At 38.7% G+C, this 20971-nt stretch overlaps 1 protein-coding gene across 1 annotated transcript; it reads right to left on the reverse strand.

The window, feature by feature from the left end:
• Positions 1–126: 126 nt before the first annotated feature.
• SEPTIN2 (septin 2) lies at positions 127–20929 on the reverse strand. Its single transcript, XM_062498930.1, has 13 exons — positions 20916–20929; positions 18659–18692; positions 17552–17672; positions 14204–14290; positions 13221–13344; positions 9780–9914; positions 9421–9538; positions 8029–8130; positions 7588–7733; positions 6869–6952; positions 5092–5149; positions 3081–3193; positions 127–2669 (listed from the first exon to the last, which is right to left on the reverse strand). The coding sequence occupies exons 2-12, from the start codon at positions 18665–18667 to the stop codon at positions 3089–3091; spliced, it is 1089 nt and encodes a 362-aa protein (XP_062354914.1). The 5' UTR covers positions 18668–18692; positions 20916–20929; the 3' UTR covers positions 127–2669; positions 3081–3088.
• Positions 20930–20971: the final 42 nt, after the last annotated feature.

Genomic DNA, 20971 nt, shown 5'->3' on the forward strand with positions numbered 1-20971 from the left:
AATTAATATTGAGTATAGCAAAGAATCATAATGAACACAAAATAGCTTTTTAGCAATTTTTATTACAGTTGTGGCTAATTGTAGTACATAGATTATAGCAAGTTTTGTACCAAGAACAAGTAATTTTTGCTATCAACTATAAAGCTCTGCAAATTCAAAAGTATTTTTAATCCTAAAATAAAAACCGTCACAACACAGTAACAGAAAAAAGAACTGTGGCCAGTTCAGCAAGCCACCAAACAGAATCTACCTTTTGTCCCCAAGCCCTTCTGCTACTCATGCCTTTCTTTAGCCAGTAGCTTTTCTGAGAAAAGTAGTCTTGCTTTTCATGCCTTAGCATAAAACCACCCATTTCAAGACCATCCCAAGATAAGTGAAGGGGAAAGACCTTCAGAGACATCAGGCACACTCTGAACAATTGTTCCAAAGGCTTGGGAAGAAGCAGCAATTAATTACCTGTCTTGAGTATTGCAGCTAAAATGGCTAGTGCCATAAACTTGGTTTTTCCCATTAAATACCAAAATAACATACAAAAATATTTCTCCTGCTGAATTTTTAGAACAATTTTTTTTTCTTAAGAATAACATGAAATGCTTTATCCTGGATAAGTATTTTAATAGATGTGTAAATATTCCAAAGAATCACACATCGCCTGAAATAATTTCACAGATGGTGACCAAATGGCACTAAACAAATGGACAATATGCTCTTGTTCCCATGCTAAAAATACAGGAAAAAAACCCAACTTATCAGCCCAATATACACAGCGAGAGTGACAAGTACATCCAGGCCCCTGTGCAGACATTTTACATTTCACAGTTTTTCTTCAAGTACAGGTTCATGGTAATAGAAATAAATAAGGTGTTGTGGAGTGCTCTCTAACAATGCTGCTACTTTGGTCCTACACTTTCTTCTGAAAAAAGCAGCTCAAGAATTTAGAAACACGTGTTTTTCCATCCAAGTTTAATATGTAGAGATTTGACAACATGGGATTTAACTCTTCTGTGCATACAAAAAGGTTCCCATATTCACTTTTGTCAAGGTTAGGGAAGGGCAAATGAGTTGTGTCAAACTTTGATAGCAATTTTGAAAAGGGAGCTGGAGTTCCTCAGCAAAGGCTACAATGCAGGGTTTTACTACACATTTTTAGAAAGATTAAAACATAAAACAGTAGTTTCAGGAAGTAAAAATTTCAGTTGATTAACAGGTTTATATTTCATCTAGCCCCTGAAGTACCACTGAATGACACATTAACTGCAGAAATTCTATTATTTTTTCAAATAAACATAAACAAACTACTGAAAGTCACAGCTGCACCTGAGCTCAAAGAGCCAGAAGAAGTTGCAATTCTATCTGTTTATTAGCTGCTCAGATAAGGATGTTTTGTGATAGATCAGATGAAGAAATCTGATTGCTGACTTTATCAGGAGCAGCAGACAAGCCAGGGTGTGTCACTGCTTGCCCTGTCAGCCACCACCTGGGCAGTTGTGTGCTACATTGATCATTTGCTGCAAACACAACACGAGACACCATCTGCAGCACTAGTCCAGCCAAGTTAGGAACAGCCTCCTTTCCTACCAGGATTAAGAAAGTGACCTTGGCCTAATGAAAAAAAAAAAAAAAAAAAACAGAGCCACTCCTGAAGTAAAACAGCTGACTCCATCCTGAAGCAAGAACTTAAAATACCGTTTTGTATTGATCCTGTCAGCAACAGGTCACTTTTAAAAAGAGAAGTGTGCTAATATGTATTATTACTACATGTAAAAGTTTGCAATGCCCTAAAAAGAGTATGAAAATACTTATTAAGAATTACAGAATTTCTTATCCTTTGGATATAGGAAACACCCATGCATAGAAAACTACTCTTAGGAGTTTACCTCATTCAACAAAATCAACCTTATTTAAGTTTATTTGGCTACAATAATGCCAGAAAATAGCAGGAGTGATTTGTGATGGACTACAAGAAGCCATTCAAAATTAGCTGCAACAGAGTAAGAGATACTAGGAAAATAATAACCCTCAAGGTTAAATCTAAAAGAAATAATGCCTGCCATGTAACATACAGTGTACCTCTCACAGAAGCATTCCCTCTTCTTTGCTTTGCTAAGACACAAGGCATGCTTGAATTTTCATTTGATATTTTGCAGAGGCCAAGGAAATCCTCTGCTCTGAGCAGTGACAGAGGGGGCTGCTGGTCTCACACACATGTAAACACTGCAATATTTATAAAATTAACCTTGCAGGAGTGCAACCTTAGTGAGGTGACTGTTACCTGGCACTGAACAAGGCATCACTGAGAGCTGTTTATTTCTAAATGGAATACAAAGCTAAAAGCAGGGAGCTAACAAGGTATATTAAAAAAATATTATTATCTAATGTTTATCAGGCTAGAAAAGTTTCAATTACTATTTTGTATCCCTAATAGGAAATTTAAAATAACCTCAAGATAAGAAGGACTAAAGAAAACAAAAGTCAAATGTGTATAATATATAAAAAAACCAACTGACTACATGTTATGAAATACATCTCACAAGATGTTACCACAAAACAATCCCACATGATACTCTACAGCAAGCTCCAGATCACATGGAAGCAAGAGGCATCCTTTCTGCCTCCACCAGTGCAATCCAGCTCCAGAACATCTCCTGTGAGTCAGGGGATGGAATCATCTGAAAACAAGATAGGAAAAAACCATTTCAGATCAGCAGTCTTCTCACATTAAGAAACCTGAAAGAACTGCACACATTTTATAAATCACAAGGAAACAATGACTTCATCATGAGATTAAGAATCCTATATAAAGTATTTCAAAGACTTCTTCCATAATTCTTACCAGGACATATTGCATTGACTTTCTGGAAAATTTTCATATACACATGCACACACACAACACCACACTGTTCAGTTTGACTCCAAGCCATTTAACTTTGCAAACAGCAGTTAATCCTTATAAAATTAAAATTAAGACTGAAACCTCTGCAAACCCATCTTGTTAACATTTTCCCCAAACTTCTTAATACCGAGCACATTAGAGCACAGCTGAAAGAGAAGCCATTTAAGTGGCTATTTGAGCATCTTACCCGAGATTTTACACGTGGTGCCCGTGAACTGCACTGCTGTCAGCTTCTCCACTTTGCATCTGCATCTGCATCTGTGCCTGCATTCTTGCAATCATCTCCTGCATGCGACGGAGCTGGAAAAACAGCACAGAAGAATTCTGTAGCCTAATCTCACCTCAGAATATAATTCTTCACTGTCATCACTCTAATAATTGTTTTTATTAAAGAGGGATCACATATCTGTATTTTCTTTGTCTGACAGATAATGATCTCAGGTTATGGCATCTTCTTTTATTGCTCCTCATCACTGAAGAGGCTGGCATTTACTGATTGAAAAAAATAGGCTTTATTATTGTACTGTGGGATGAGATTTTTAAGCATCCCTAAATGGAAGACTCTGATGTCAAATGTATAAAAATTGTGGTTCTGAAGTACTAAACAAGCGTTTACACTTACTAAAGTTTATCAGAACAAAAAAAGCAGCCTGGTTATGTCCTTCCAAACTACTCCTGTATCTGTCATCAAAAAATAAATTCAACTCCCCAACTCCCTTGGTAGGGATGACTAGGTGGAAGTAAGTATTACAGGCAAACCATCCAGGGAGACACAAGCACAATTAAACTTGGTCCAAGGTCAGTTTTAGAATATTGCATTTAAACATATTAAACATTTGAGCACAAGAAAAGTATGTAAATCACCTAATCACCTAAGATTAATTGAACCTTGTTGCACATACATTACTTAAATCCTTTTACTGCACCCAACTCTGACAGGTGGCAAGTCAACCTTACCATGGAAATAATTTTGGGTGCCTTTGTGCACTTACACTGTAAGCTCAAGTGAAAGCTTAACAATTTAATGAAAGCTTAACACTTTACTCTTAAGCTTAACAATAAAGTTAAACCTGAAAAATGTTTACACTGTACTTGTTTTTCATATTGCTTGCAACAACAACCCTTTTCATTTTCCCTTGGTTACACTTTGGGACTTGGGTCCTCACTAAGATAGTGAGACAGTAGAAGTCTGAGCATCTGCTTGTGTTGGGGCAGGCTAAGGAGTTCATCTAACTCAGCCCTCTCCCTGGTACCAGCTCTTAGGAAGTGCATGGAAGAGCCTCACAGCCAGGTGCCCAGTGCTCAAAATCTAGAATCTGTTCCTTTGGAGCTTGCCAAACCAAAAAATTCCACCTTTCCATTTAGCAACCATGTTCTCAGAGAAAGCAAACTCTCCCATCTCAGCATTTTTGAGCTCACCTGCTCAAAAACACCTTGCTATGTACAAATTCCATGCTAATGAATGCCACAATTTACAAATTATGTAAGAAGAATATTTTCTAATTGAAATCAGCCATCTATTAATCCCATTAACCATGACCTCTTGCTTGTGTAGTAGATTCCCATTCATCCTTACATTTGTGATCATGTTAGTTCCTCTCCCTTCTGTCATCTGCTTCTCAAGGTTATTCATCTCATCTAGCACAGGACCTGCTACAGGCCTCCACTTCTGCCTTTCTGCCCATGTTTTGCTTTTAATTGCACTTTTTCTAGTCTTGCCTATCTATAACCTTTATAAGTTAGAGGAACAAGAAAAGCAGCATTAGAGCTATGCATTATGAATTTGTCGCAGTGGCAGAATGAGAATCTGTTTTATTTCTTATTTCTGACTGTTTCTACCATCATTCCCTCTTTTGCTGAAGAGCTGAACTTTGTTAACAACCTGCAGTTGTTAACTGTAGAACCCTTACTCCCATGAGGACAGTTCTCCTTGCCCACACAATGTGCATTACATCCATTGCTGATCACTACAGTGGAATCATGTTTTACCAGATTCCACTGGTTCCATAAAAAACCTATCCTGAGTCTCCTGTCACCTTTTCTCATTCTGTTTTCTTAATGAACCTTAAAAAACTTTATATTGCCATATAACTCTTTTTCCTTTACAAATTACCAAGATCATATAAATATTTGCTCTCAATTAGCAACAAAAGAACAAAAATTCTCCCATTGCAAGAATATAAAGTTCTGTATCTTACTTCTGCTTCCTTCTCAAGCAGAATCTGGTCTTTATTTACTTCTTCATCTTCTACTTTCCTAAAATAATATTAATATTGTTAGAAACATAAAATCATTAAGGTTGGAAAAACATTCTGATCAAAAGATTGCTGAGCCCAAGCATTAATTAACCCAGCATTTTGTTCACCACTAAACCATATCCCCCAGTGCCACATCCACAAGCAGTTTGAACACTTCCAAGGATGGCAGCTCCACCACTGCCCTTGGACAGCCTGTGCCAGGGCCCAAACACTCTTTCTGTGAAGAAATTTCTCCTAATATTAAGTATAAATCACCCTGGTACAATTTGAGGCCATTTCCTGCTATCACTTGTTACTTGTGAGAAGAGACTGGCTTTATTCAAGATTTCCTACCACTTTGCTAATAGCTTTCTCCTACTTCATGTCACAACAGGGAAGTTCTACTTATGGATCTAATCAAGCAAGGTGCCATCAAATATGCAAAGCAAACACACTGGTGATTGCTAAAAAGTTAACAGAGAAATACATTGTAAAAAATCTGCTGTGCCCCAAAACCTCTGAGACCATTAGTGAGTACAGTCAACAAGCACCAAGTCAAGAGCTCCTGGTAGCAGAAGTGCAAGCTTGAAATAAATTCACTTTAAATCTACCCTCACTTACAGCAAACCTAACTACATTCTAGTACCACTTCAGAAATGTGAAAGCAAAGGTATATTGGCCACTTAACTAGAAAAGATACAAAAACAGGTCTTAGTTTCACATACCCAACTTAACAGCAACTTGAAATACTCTAAAAACTTGATGACCTTAGGTCACATTACTTCTAAGGCCTTTGTACAACATTTTGTTGGATAAGAGATGCCAGAACTTGGGAAGTTCGGGGACTTTACCTTGAATTTCAGAAAGCAGGATTTAAAGTCAGGGAGAAGAACATTTTATCTTGCCTGTAGGCCAATGCTACAGGCAGCAAACTGTAAAAGGAAAACTCCTTTTACTGAAAACTGAGCAGACACATGACAAAATCTGTCAACAGCAGGATAGGGAAACTTGCAAAATGCCCCAAAGCCCCCAGAATGTGCAATTCGGAACCCTCTAGTGGCTGCAAGACGAGATGCAGTTGCAACAGCTAAACCAGGAAACACCCCGCTTCCCACAAGAGCTCACCAACTCATCCTTACAGACCCTGCTGTTGTACTTAAAAATGGGCTGTTTTGCCATTTTTTTTCCAGGAAAGCTGTGTCCTACCCAACCTAGCTCTAAACAGGGCTAATAGCCATTACCCTGTGACTGGGGTACGACATTACGACATACATACAACATTTATGTATGTCATATTTAATAAAGCTTTGCAAAAAAATTCAATCATCTCTTTTTAAAGGCCAAATCCAAATATTCCGGTTGTTAAATCTGAAAAAACCCCTACGCTCTTTTTAAGATATCAGCTCTGATCTAATTTGCAGATTTTTTAAGACAAGATTTATCATAGATATCTGTCCTACTTAGTACCTTCAGCATTCCAATCCAACTGTGTTTAAACCTCAGACCAAAGTAGAGATCTATTCCCACAGTTCCCTAACTCCACAACTCTCACTTCAGATTTACCCAATATTTTTTATATGCTCTTTATAAGCTGATCAATAGAACCTGATGTTGACTCGAGTTACAGAACAGCTCTTGGTCTACCAAATCCTAGCAATGCAATGGTAGGTGAGACACAGAGAGAGCAAAATACAAATTCAGAAGATGAAGAAGAAGCATGTAACCACGAGATGACAACCTGTTGCCTCGTTTGAGCCTCTCAGAGCGGAAGTTCTCATAGTGAAGATCCTGGGTCACCTCCTGAAGGTCCTGCATATGGGTGCTGGAGGAAGAAAAGTAATTAAAAGGTAAAATATCCTTGTGTGACATCAGTTTGCTTAAGCAACTCTGGCATTCAGCACTGTCTTGGGTCAATGTGCTCAGCGTGCACGCCCACTTAGCATGCTAATTTAAAAGCTAATTTCAGTTAAATTGGTGCAATAAAGGACACCAGAGATCACCTCAGCCCTGAGGCTGCTGTACTCCTCTTCGAGGCCTTTGATGAATCTGAGCAGGCAAAACAGAGTAGCAAAGACCAGGGAAAAAACCAACCATGGACTTTTCAAGTCTGCTCCCTTGCAAGTGCCTTTACTTGTAGATACATGGTAATAAGCACAACCTGGTTTATGTTCCAGGGGATCTGAATAGCAATATAACACAATACTCCACAAAAAAATCAGACAAATCATTATTTTCACAGAATCACTGAGTCATTCCCATCAGAGAGAACCTATGGGTCCTGTGTGGTCCAGCCCCCAGCTAGGCCTAGCTTAGCTAGGTCAAGGCTGCTCATGGCCTTCCCCACACAAATTCTGAATGTGTCCAGGGATTACACAACTGCTGCAAAACCCCAATGCAGTGCTTGATTATCTTGGTGATTGTTTTCTAGCTACTATTAACTGGAATTTCCTAACTTACATTAACATGGTCCTCAGCTTCAGGAAGTCATTATGCTCTGGATTCTCCACTTCAACTACACCCCATGGGTAGAGCCGACCTCTAACTTTTTTACCTTTTGCTTCAATGAGTTGATTGGACCCCACCACACAAAATGGGATGCTGGCCTGAAAGCCAAAAGTGCAAAAGTTACTTTTAATGAACCGGGACAGGAACTCCAAAAACAACTCTTGTTCTGCTCAGCACTGCATATTTATGGTAGTAAGTTCATAATTCTTTTAAATTAAAGGTGTAAAACAAATAAAAGTAAGCGCTGCCACTATCTTCCAAGCTAGGGAAGCCTGGGCACAGACACAGTGACTCACTCCAGGTTGCATTGCAGGTCTTGTTCTAAAGCCATTTGAGCAGTCTGGAAAAATACAATATATTATCCACTTATACAACCTATTAAACCAGTCACACCTTCAGGAGTCTGGTCTGCTCTTTAAAATCTTCATCTTCATCTGATTCAGCATCAGGCAGGTGATAAATCTTGATGCCATGCTCTTCTATTTCATCCAGAATCTGAGATACGCAATAAGAGAAATCGATATAATGTACATGCAGAATCAGTACTTCTAAATCTTAACATAAAATTACTTAATGCACAGTCTCTTGAGAAATCTGGATTTATCTTACTGATCCAAATTGCTCAACAAGGATTTGGTTTTAAATACCATGTTTCTTCATGATATTCAACAACCACTTGCCACAGATTTTCAGACAAACAACAGTGTTTACCAAAACACTGTCCTTTGTGGAATCTGTGTTTTGCTAAACCTTTGCAATTTTTTTGGTAATAATAAAAGCAGTGACTCAGAAGTCACACTTGCTTTATACAGCTGAACCTCCTTGCTCTTACGTCTGAATTACTACTTGGGGTGGGAGTGTTTGAAAAACTGAGATATAGACACAACAAATACTTTTTTCTTCATGCTTGCCAGTAATGGTATCTGCAGCAGGAATCCATTTGCCATAGACCCCAAATTTTGCTCCTTAAAAAAGAACAATCTTTATTTATTTCTGCAGAATTCTAGCACTCTGAACATACTTACTAGAGTATCCTATACACAGAGTCTCTATTTTTATTCCAGATTGAGTAAGACAGCTATAAGGATTTTCAGAATAACTGACAAAAATCATGAAGTTTTCAATGCAAGAGCTAAGAGCGTGCCTTTGACAAGTTAGTTCCAACACTTCTTTCTAAACTTCATAGCTGTTATTAGCTCATGGTGTTTTGTTGAATCCCACCTCCTCCCAGCAAATACAGCATCAAGTCCTGCACAAATGAATGTGTTAAGGGGTCTTGCCTCTGGAAGACAGAACTGGAATGCTTTAGGAGTGACAAAGGGGAAGAAAAACAAGCTCAAAATCAGAAACATCTCTGAAAATCCCATTTCTTAACCATCAGAATTCTGACTGGGTAAAAAAAAAATAAATATACATATGCACATTCTATATGGAGATACTATCCCTGCTTTGGGACTGATTAATCAGGTAACAGAGCAATCAGCATCAGTAAAATATATTTAAATATTTCTCCAAAGCTTCAAAATTCACTCACAATCTAATTGTAAACGTAGCCAGGCTGCCATTTTGCAAACAACATTCTAAGGACAATTTCTCAGTTAAATACATAATAAAATAATTTACAAGATATCAAACTACATATTAAGTGATGCTACACTGTGCATGAGACTAATTTTTTTCCCTCAACTAGGACAGACTAAGTTTAATGAGAATGCCCCTCTCTTCAACCACCATACTGCTACAACCAAAGTACAACACATTTCTGCAAGCCAGAAAAACACTCACCCTTTTCTTCAGCCTCTCTCGCTCTTTTAGAGAAAGTGTATCAGCTTTTGCAATCACTGGTACAATATTTACTTTGTTGTGTATGGCCTTCATAAACTCAACATCCAGAGGCTTAAGGCTAAAATTAAAATATGGAATATTTTAATTAATTTTTACTCTAAATTAATGATTTATTTTCACTCCAACATAAATATCTCTCTTTACACAGAGAGAAAGAACACAGCCAAATAATATCAGCAGTTATGGCAGTTGCTTAAGTAATGGCAACCTGATTCTGAAAATTTAAGTCAACAGGTACAAACCAACTCTCTAATACAAAATAATGTAAAAAAAAAAAAAAAAAGAAAAGAAACACCTACCCATGACCAAATGGTGAAATGAAATAGAAACAGCAATGAACTCGATTATCTATGATATGCCTTCTGTTCAATCCACTCTCATCATGCAGGTATCGCTCAAACTGCTCATCAATGTAAGAGATTATGGTCTTAAAACTGTAAAACAAACATGGATTTGAGGAATCACCAAATGGTCCACAATTTTAGGGCTCTCAAAGGTAATATTAAACCACTAAGATACCCTGATAATGAACCAATCTTCTGATGGATGAAAATTTATTTACTGATTCTATAGAACAGGGAAAATAGAAGAGCATATATCTGAATATCTGAAACTTTTAATTGAATTTTCGAGTAACAAGCTACTATGCATATATATATATATATATATAAATAAATAGATAAAATATACATAGCCCTACCTCAGTTCTACAACAAATTTCTCTTGGGCTAGTGTTTGTATCTTGATTAACATTAACCACGTATTTTCAAGACATTTTAAGGTTCTTGTTCCAAACTGATTTAAAATCATCAATGGTTTGGAAGGGACCTTTAAAAATCACCAATTTCCAAGCTACTGCCATGGGCAGGGGCACCTCCCATTAGTCCAGGGTGCTCTAAGTCTCATCCAGCCTGACTTTGAACACTTTCAGGGATGGGGCAGCCACAGCTTCTCTGGGCAACCTGTGCCAGGGGCCTCAATACCATCACTTCAAAAAAGTCTCTTCTACATCTAACCTAAATCTACTCTCAGTTTCAAACCAATGCCCCTTGCTCTACTACTACAGGCCCTGATATTAAGTCTCCTTCTATGTTTCCTGTGAGTCCCTTTGGCATATTCAAGGCCTCAGTAAGGTCTTCCTAGAGTCTTCTCTTTTTCAGATGGGAGCCAAACTCTCCCAGCTTTTCTTTACTGCTCTTCTAGCCCTTGGATCATTTTTGTGGTCCTCCTCTGCACCTGCTCTAATAGGTCCATGTCTGTCATGTGCTAGAGCCCCAGAGCTGGATGCAGGTCTCACAGGAGCCCAGGAGTGGGGCAGAACTCCCTCCCTCAACCTGCTGGCCACGCTGCTTTTGATGCAGTCCAGGATCCTAATGGCTTTCAGGGACTGCCTGCTCAAATCCAACTTTTTGTTCATTGTTGTCGTCGTTCTGGCCCCAGATCAAGAGGAGGGGGCAACTCCAGAGAGGAGCAACTTATTGCAATGTGCTGAGCACTGGCTTTTGTTTACTGGACACTGCTCATCACTAGAAAGTAGGCTCAGGTGAGGAGGAGGAAAGCAGAGCAACAGGCACCATGGCCATTCCAAGTGCAGCTAAACCACTGCCACAACCTGTGCCATGAACAGCTGCCCCTACAGAGAAGAAATCCAAGGCAAAATCAGTTTGTTTAGTGAAGGATGAAGAGGAAGCAGGGCCCTCATAGCAGAAGGAAGAGCAGGGCCAGAGATAATCACCCAATAACTATCTCTGGTGAGCTGCAAAGATTTCAGCTGCCATTTGGGGGAGACCCTGGCAACCTGGCTGCTCTGATATCAGGATATTGCAGTCCACCATATGGAACCAGACCGTAGGGAAGCCAAGCAACTGGGATCCCTGTCCTGGGACACGGGCATTGACAAGGGGATTGGGAAGAGGACAGAAATTCTCAGCTCTGCTGGTGACTTCTGTCAAGCGTGAGGGAAAGGTTCTCTCAAGGATGATCTAATGGTGTGACCAGGCAGGCGGGTGGAAGGCCATGGAGGAAGGTATCCAGTACCTGAGAGAATTGTGCTGGAGGCAATCTATAGGGGTCCAAATAACCATCAGTCCCCTGTAGATCCAGATGAAGTCCACTGTACACAATCCACATGGCAGAAGTTTGTGCAGAGTGCACCACTGTTGTACATCAATTCTTTGGCATTGTTATCAATGAAAGAAGGAGAGCAAACAGCGCTTCAGGAGACCCAACTCTGGCAACATGAATATCATTTTTTTTTCTTCCCTACCAACCTGCACCTCAGCCATGGAAAGACTGTGCAAGATTAGGAACAGATTTGAAAAACTCTAGCAAACTAGAGAGGAAATGTTCCATACTCCACTGGTATGGGCCAGTCTCTACTACTGGGAGCAAACACCCCCATCCTCAAGAGACAGGATATACACCACAAGGTAACCTGTGATTTTACCTGCATGACCACAGAAAAGACTGGAGGAAATGGGATGGAAAACCCATCACTGCCTCAGCAGCATGGGTAAAGGAGTTGAGAGGAAGTACAACCACCACAGGAAATTCTTCAAGCATAAATGCAGCTCCAGTTTCCAGAGGGCATGTCCTTAGACAGAATAGGAGGTCTGATGTTACTTTTGAAGTATAAGGCTTCAGAACACTTGTAGTACATTGATGACATCATTGTGTGGGAATACACAGCAGAGGAAATTTTTGAGCAAGGGTAGAAGATAATCCAGATCTTCCTGAAGACTGGTTTTGCCATAAAACAAAGTAAGGTCAAGGGACATGCCCAGCAAATCCAGTTTTTACAAGTAAAATGGCAACATAGGCAATGTCAGACTCCAATGGATGTGGTCAACAAAACAGCAGCTCTGACACCAGCGACAAGCAGGAATGAAGCTCAGGCTTTCCCAGTTGCTGTGGGTTTTTGTAAGGTGAATATTCCAGAGTACAGTCAGATTGTAAGGCCTCTCTATCAAGCGATGCAGTAGAAGAATGATTTCAAGTGGAGTCCTAAACAACAACAAGCTTTTGAACAAATGAAATAGGAGATTGTTCATGCAGGAGCCCTTGGGCTCAACAGAACACAACATGTGGTCTTGAACTTGAATTTCACTTTATTGAGAAGTTTAATTTCCAAAATTATGGGGAAAGCCAGAGGTTACCTTGGGTTACCTTGGTTCAGGGATTTGAGAGATGTGGGAAAAGTACCACTGAAAACTGATTGCCATTGATCTCAAGATTACTTCTCATACAATATTTACTATAATGTAAATTTGTAAAAAAAAAAACAAACAACAAGACAACCAACCAAACAAAATCTAAGATGATGAAAAGCACCTAAAAATTAGCCACAGAATCTGAGAATGCTCAAGTGAATGTGGACAAGATCTAGGGATGGATTTTTGTTTGGACTCAAGAGTAGGTGATTTACTTTCTCAGAGTATTATTGAGAGTCAACGTCACTGTTCACTTAAAGCTCTTTCAAGCAAAATGGAAGTTAACAATGAAAAAAACCAAAATTGCCACAAAATTTATTTCAAGTCGTGTCAAAGTCACGGACGCCTCTTCGCACGTATTGGAATTAATTCATACCACTGAAATTAAGCTTCCTCAAAATTAGAAAACAAAAAATCCCACCTCAAATTCAGCGTTTCACAAACACACATCACACTTCCATCCCCCAGGACAGATAAGAAATCTCTGCCAGTCTCCACAGATAGATCAAGAGAGGTTCTCTGTGCACGTACCAGTCTCGACAATTGATGGCATCCCCATATCCCGGTGTGTCCACAACCGTCAGCCGCAGTTTCACGCCCCTCTCTTCAATTTCAACTGTTGAGGCTTCAATCTGCACAGTGCGTTCAATCTTATCTGAAAGACAACAAATTCCATCTTTCAGAATCCAGCTTGTAAGACCATGTCATTCTGAGATAAGCTCCAAAGATTAATTGACAGATAAAACAGCATAAATATTATTCTATCGATTGCGTTCAAAGGCTTGATAACAAAAAGATTCGGTACATAAATTCTTTAGATGTTATTAGAGGGCTGTATGAGATTTCATACTTTTCTTAAAACTAACATAGAAATTAAGGCAAAAGGGACTGAGATAAAACCATAGGTAATTGGAGAATATAAAATTACATGTAATGGATTTTTTTCCCTAAGGCTGGAAGTTAAAAATAATCATAAAAGCATTGAAGTAAGTCATTCAACAGGTAGCAAAAACAGAAAAATGGCATCTTTCATTTTACTACAATATTTTGTTTTGTTGTATTATTACATACCTTGGTTAACAGAAAAAAAAAATTGGACAAGGAAATAAAGAAGTACAGGAAGTGAAGTTCTCATTCAGTAAATATCAATCCAAAGCAAATGAATTAAGGTGCAAGCAGGTCTAAACAATTCATATGTTAACAATTGCAACAGATTAAAAACTAAATAAATTCTCTGATTGTTCTAGCTGATTGTTTATCTTACTGTGACACAATGACTGTTTTTAAGCAAAAAAGAGATCAAATTTCTGGGCGTTAATAAGAATACACCCAAGGACTAAATTACAAAGAGCCAATAGATGTCCTGGGTGCAGAGGAAAATGGTTTTATCAAACAGCTCTAATGTCAGGAAATACATTAGAAACTATTACAGCTAGAAATCTCTGCTGGCTGTTACCAAAATTCAAAGAGAAAAGCATTCAACTCCAAAAAACATTGAGCAAAGATGTATTTACCAGCAGCTCCTGGGATTATCCTTTCTGGGTAGAGATCTGTCAGGAAGAGGCTGTTTATTAATGTAGATTTTCCTAATCCAGATTCACCTGTGGTTCAATATAAAGATAAATTCAACATACTTACATAAATAATTTCAAGAGTATCTGACAGTATTACCTGACTATAGATTTTTTCATATTTCTTTCAAATTAAAAATCTAATACGACTTCTAATACTGAACTAACTAAATTTGCACAAAAAGGCTGAAAAATAATTTTTTCATCTTAGCTTTGTAATGCACTTCTCCAGAGCTTTCACTGATGATTTGCAATTAATACTGCTAGTCAAGTGGAGTTGTGACCCATTTAGACTTAAGATTTCCCATTTCATGTCTCCTGAATTTTTAAGACATGTTTTTCTGTTATCACTCCAAAATATGAAACATCATACCCTGTGAGAAGCTATATCCTCTCTAGGCTTTATCATCAATTTAAACAATGAAAAATGCACTGCTGAACTTCTGTACAGCCAGGCATCATAAAGTGGGATTTATTTCTGGTTTTTATGCCAATATGGCAAACAAGAACTCAAAGCAAGAGGAATATGCCCACTGAGCAATTTTGTTATACTGATGAATTTGGGGATTACCAAATTGCACCATAAATATATTTTTGTTCTAGAGACACTGACAGCCATGAGGAAAATTCAGAGGGCAACTAATTAGTTAAAGATCAAGATTTTAATCAGAATAAATATTCATAGCATAAAAAAGAGCAGCAACTTGAAATGCCCAGTACTTGAGTTCACTGAAGAGATCTTTTTCTAGAATTTTAGTTTTATTTCAGATGTTGATAGGATTAAATTAAAAAAAACAGGTGTTAAAAAATGATGGGCCACAGAATCTCTGAGTAACACAGACTATTCTGCAATATGAATCTGACAAAAACATCTGTACAAAAGGAAAAAAAAGGATGGAAATTGTTTTAAAATGAAGACTTGAATAGGAGCTGCCAGTTTTAAATGCCTTCTAGAATGCAGCTTTCAGGATCAGCTTGTGCCAGTGCAGCCCTCACCATTGAAGGTGACATGCACCCAGAGTAACTCAACAGTCACATGGAAACACCTCAGCAAAACCAAAAAAGTATTATTTCATCCAATGCCACGTCCCAGCTTCAGTATGGGTAAATATTATACATAAACCAAATCAGTTTTCATAGTTACTGTCAATGATTACATTGGCTACAGTGGTTTAGTGACTCTTAAGTGAGATAATTATTTAGATGAAGTCATAGCTTAATAATGAAAATGAACATAAAAATAAATACAAGTGACTGGGATTTCTTTGGGAGCAACAGAGCCAAATTCTTTTAAACTCCAGCTCATATTTTCAGATAACACAGTAAACAATAGCAGGAAAAGAAAACATAACCAAAAAACTTTGTGAAAAAGTAAAATCATTGATTAGGATTCTGTCAGCACAGGCAGCTTTAAAGTATTATCCAGCTCAGAAATGAAGAAGGATGGCAACTTTATGAAGCATGATAATTCAAAAGAGGCACTGTGACACAGCCCACAAGAGAACATACTTAAACTCCATGCATATTTGAAGAGAAAGAATTCACATTCCAAACTGTTGAAATAATCAACAATTTAAAGCACAGTTTATTTTATCTTACATCAGCTGCCTCCCTCTGAAAGTGTGTCTTAAAATCTCCAAATTTTCAATGAAATAATTTTTTTCCAAGTCCTCTTTCTGTAGTTTTCATTTATCCCTTAAAATACTGGAAGGCAACAACTGTACAGTTTTACTCCAACATGGGTGGATTAATTTCTGTTAATTTCTGCCTTTCTGTTACTCTTACACCATGTCATTTCCCCTCTACTTCTATTTTACAAGAGACTAGAAACAACTGTTGGTCTATATGATTTTACATTGCTTTCTTCCAGAACTGTTTTACATGGCACTATTCGCAATTAGAATTCAGAGAGATCTGGAAGTTAAGTTTAGCTACAATAGAGAAAGCACATCTTTTCTTTCTCAAAACTGTTCATATTTTTAGGGTCATTGAACAGTAAATTCTGAAGAGTTACATTAGACAGCATGATTTGAAGCAGCTGCTTATAGTTTGGTTTTACTTCTAGATTTTATGAGATATCCTTCATGGTATCATCCAAATCAAATCCAATGAAAGAAACAGTAAAAAACTATGATAAAATTCTAGGAAGACAAAGATAAGGGCAAACTGTACAACACTGAAGAACAAAATACAGAAGTAGGACAAAAGCAGTGCTAGGGCTGTCATTTGGCAAAACTAATAAAAGGCTTGAGGACAGACTCTCCCTGTAACTACTGAAACCCAAAACAATTAAAAAATTAAACACCTCCTATCATGCATGATCTCACCTCTCCTGCTCATTCGCACTTAGGCAAATCTAGCACACAAATGGGATTTATTCCTTGTGGTGCCAGGTAATGAAAAGCCTAATTCTATTAGGGTACTTTTTGTGAAAGCCTATTTAAAAGCAAGAATTACAGTGTTCAAACATCAAAACTCACAAGTTATGGCTCACAAACAGAGAGACAGAGAAGACACCCAAGCCTGATTTGGGAGTCTATTTAACTTTCAAGAATAGCAACCGATTTTTCAAAGGATCAAGGTATTTCTGCAGACACCAGATTTTTCTTTCTATTCCAGATACCAACACAGACTCTCAGTGAATTATCCAACAGAATAACACTTTAGATTACAACTGCTAATATAAAACCACGATCAAAGTAAAAAGTAACAGCTCACATCAAAACCAACTGCTCCAATTCTCAGCCTTTCTCACTCTTTTACAAGAGTATTTGGAAGGGTTGAAAAGACTAGAGTTCAGATCCTTTTGAATTAAAGAAGCATAAACAACATTTTAAATAGAATGGTCTCCTTAATACTAGTCTCTTAATCAAAACACACAAGTGAACTAAGACCGTATTCAAATGCAAAACTGGTTTTAAATTGCATTTTAAATGCAATGCTGGAATCCTGTAAGACAGGGGAGAAGGAAGGAAGGAAGGAAGGAAGGAAGGAAGGAAGGAAGGAAGGAAGGAAGGAAGGAAGGAAGGAAGGAAGGAATGAACAACTGCTGGAATGGACAACAAAACTTCTTCACCCACCAACCTATTAATGTATTCAAGCATGGCTTGTAATGTGGTAAACAACTGCTGCAAGAATCAATAAAATATAAAAGAAAGATAAATGCAACAGTACAGGAAAGTTACTGACGGAAGCTGAAGCCTTAGAATAGTGCAAGTAACATTCATTTTAACTTCAAATTCCCCGTGAGCAAGTACTAACTGTGAGAAAAACTATAAAATGCTTCCTTACCAACCACCATAAGAGTAAATTCAAACCCCTTTTTCACAGACTTTCGGTGAACCTGATTGGGAAGGTTTGCAAATCCAACATAGCCTGGAGTTTCTGGGTTGGTAAATTGAGCAGGCTGTTGCTAAAAATGAAATAAAAAAAAAAAAGAAGACAATAATAAGCAACCACTCAAGACTTAGTAGTTTGTATAACTGCTTTCCTCACTTATATCAAAAGATTTAAAGCTATGGGACAGAGAGGAAGGTTTTCAGATGTTCCTACTACTCAACAGTTTCACTAAGAAGTGCAGAACAACTACATTGACCTAGAGCTTAAAAAACAAAGCTTCACTTGTTCAGCTATCCAGCCAAGATCATCTTAAGCAAAACAGAAACAAAATCCCAAATATTTATTTATCAAAGTATGAATTGTGGGCACGAATCACTTTTTGAACAGTCTTCACACACAGTTAAAATAAAATAGTTTTCTACAGGCTTGAATTAAAAGATGACAATTTCTGATCTATTTTTATCACATCCAAAGGATACAGCAGAGAAATCTTTACATCTTTAGTTCCCTCTTCAAACACATTACTCAAGCACCCTCTATCAGTTATTTCACTTCAATAAGCCAATGTGGAAGTTTTACTCATCATATCAAATGCTGGGGTTCCAAGAATTAGATGAATCCCAGCACGACAAGAATATTTTAGGTTACAATATCTTAAATGAAGGATTTTATTGGGAAAACAGTTGGTTCTATTAGGAAAGAAAGAAATTAAATTGAAACCACCACTTCCTTAAATGATGCCTCCTCAAAACAAAATTGCAGAAAGGAAGTTTCAGTGAAGATACACCAGGGAGTTTTATACAACTCTGACCAAAATTAAAGCCTACCAAAAGTATTAATTAGCTGCAGAGATTTATACTTGCATAAAACTACTTTAATCTTATGTTTTACCTTGCTCATCTTTCAATATTATGTCTCCTATGGACAGTAAATTTAGAACACCCTTCACCATCAAACAGATGTAAGTTGAACAATTTGTCATTGAAGATTAATATTTAAAAACAAACAAAAAAAACATGGTTTACATTGTTACATTGGAAGACAGAAATTTATTCTTACCTTGGACATTTTTAGGGAAGGACAGGAAAAAAATCTGAAAAAATAATAATGTTTTTCAGCTTATTAAAATTTGTATGAGGAAAAAACTCACCCACAAACCAGTGTAACATCAACTGCTGCACACTAAACTGAAAAAGGAACACCCTGATTGGATGCCAGATTCTGAAACAGTGTCAACATCTTCACAGAGCACAAGTGTTTGACTCTTCTGTACTAACAAGGGGCAGAATTTTCAGCTACTGTTGCTCCTATAAACAGTCACACAATAAATTCAAGCAACATGAATGTGGGGTGCTGAAGGCACCAGATGTGTGACAAACAATTCTGAAGTCTTGAAAGCCCACATCCTTTCTGGAAACCAACCAAACCAAACACTTTGCTAAAAGACACCTTGCTCTTTAGAGGAAACAGTTTCTTCAAAGCCAACAAAACCCCCTAACTCATGTATTATTTTTCTTTTCAAGCCTCTTTCTCCTCAACATTTCCATTCATGTTTGAATGTTTTGTAAAAGCTAACAGCTTCAAAATGAAACTCTTTTCTTCCTATTTTATCTAGATGCTTGCAAACTCATTCTGTTTACGAATGTAAAAATTTTCATATGTGAAATATAAAACAGGCACAAAAAAAAAATTAAAATATTTATCTAAAACTTCTATGCAAAAAAAGCCTCTTAACAAAGACTCACCAACCACTAACTTGCATGATTTCAAGAGAACATGTGATTTACTGTGGCAACATAAAATTGTCAGCATATGCTGTATCTGCAATTCCCCTTTCTAGTCCCTCCTCTGGCTCACCCTCTTACCACAAGGTATCTGTTCCCACTCCCAAATCCCACAGGCACCTCTTACCTAGCTCACTCACACTTTAATTCTACAGATTTGAAATTATTGCTACCTGATTCTTTCCATCTTCCAAGCAGACTTTATCAGCAAATTCAGCTTCAGTTTGCAGCATCCTTCAGTCTGTTGCTCCCAGCAAACAGACATCTTGGAATCAAAACAAACTCCCCAGTGTTAGACAGCAGAAACCCAACTTTCTGTCAGGCACAAGGTAAAGTTGTTTCAATGTGATGATTTTCTTCTCAGAGCTACTACATAGGTGTATGTTTACACAGTTTTAACCTCATTTGGGTTTGCTGGGAGTTACAGACTGAAGATGTTTAAACACTGAAGCAATTCAGTGTCCTTTCTCACGAAGCCAAATTTGCTGAGAAAAATCTGGCACCCTGGTTACTGACACGAAATAAAAACTGGAAAACATGGTTCTCAAGTGAAATTGCAAGACAAAAATAAAATCTAGTGTCTGCAACATCTGTAAGTCAGTCCATGAAGCAGTCTATAACCTATGATGTATTCAGCTAGTGAAGAACTTATCCGTGGGCCTTTTATCATGTAAGATTGCTCTGATAGCAACTCTTCCTTCCAAGAGTGCTTCCTCCACAGTGATGTCATTGATTCCTGCTTAAGCATTCTCCATGAGATGTTTTCAACGCCAAACAAAACTAGATCCTGCTTGAACACAGAGAAACATTCTTTTAATTTGTGAGACTTGTCTGTCACTCAGCTATTCCTCAGAGGCAGGCTAAGAGCAGGGGAAACTTTCTCACAGCTACTGAGAAACGAAGCAGCGAGCAGAGTCATGCCGACGGCTACAGCTACGTTATATTTTAACACACGGACCAAGCGCAGAAATCTTTTACGAATGATCTTCTGCACAGCGTTCCCGCCACGGGCGGGAGCACACCCGAGCCCAAAGGCCAAGGCCTCGTCCGACCGCAAGCCGAGCCCAGGGCATCGCACGGGGGGCTTAGGGCTGCGGTCGGGGTTAGGGCTCGGGCGCTTCGAAGCAGCGCAGGTTTTCCTCGGGAGTCGTCAGTCACGTTCTTCACCCTCCGGTTTCAACAGGGCGGCTGGAGCTTCCTACGAGAGCGTGTTCGCAAGTGCCTGCCTTACACGCTGTGGGAGGGGTCCCATGGCGGCCCACACGAGCATCCGGTCCCGCGCCGGGCGGGCGGCCAGGGCGCCTCACTGCCCAGCACCGCCCGCAGCGCCCAGCATCCCGCTCCCTCCTCACCAGCATCACCCAAACCTCAACCAAACCGCTCAGCTTCGGGGCTGCCTCAGCTCCGCGCGGCTGAAAGGGACAGACCCTTTCCCAGCGCTGCTGCCCGCCGCCTCCCCTCGTCCGCGGTGCTTTTACCGCCGGGCACAGGGATCCCGCCCTGCCCCGGGCAGAGCGGGGCCCCTCACTCACCTCAGCCGCCGGTTCCGAGCTCCGCTCCCGCGCGCGCGCGGCCGGGGGACGGGAGG

Source organism: Cinclus cinclus, chromosome 10, assembly GCF_963662255.1.
Source record: "Cinclus cinclus chromosome 10, bCinCin1.1, whole genome shotgun sequence".
NCBI classification, from domain to species: Eukaryota; Metazoa; Chordata; class Aves; order Passeriformes; family Cinclidae; genus Cinclus; species Cinclus cinclus.

Excerpts from the sequence above, each read along its gene's own strand:
- SEPTIN2 (XM_062498930.1), bottom strand. Across the intron at positions 9,915-13,220 it reads GCCATCAATTGTCGAGACTG|TTTTAAGACCATAATCTCTT; the intron begins GTACGTGCACAG and ends TTTGTTTTACAG. Across the intron at positions 7,734-8,028 it reads AGCAGACCAGACTCCTGAAG|GCCAGCATCCCATTTTGTGT; the intron begins GTGTGACTGGTT and ends TTTGGCTTTCAG.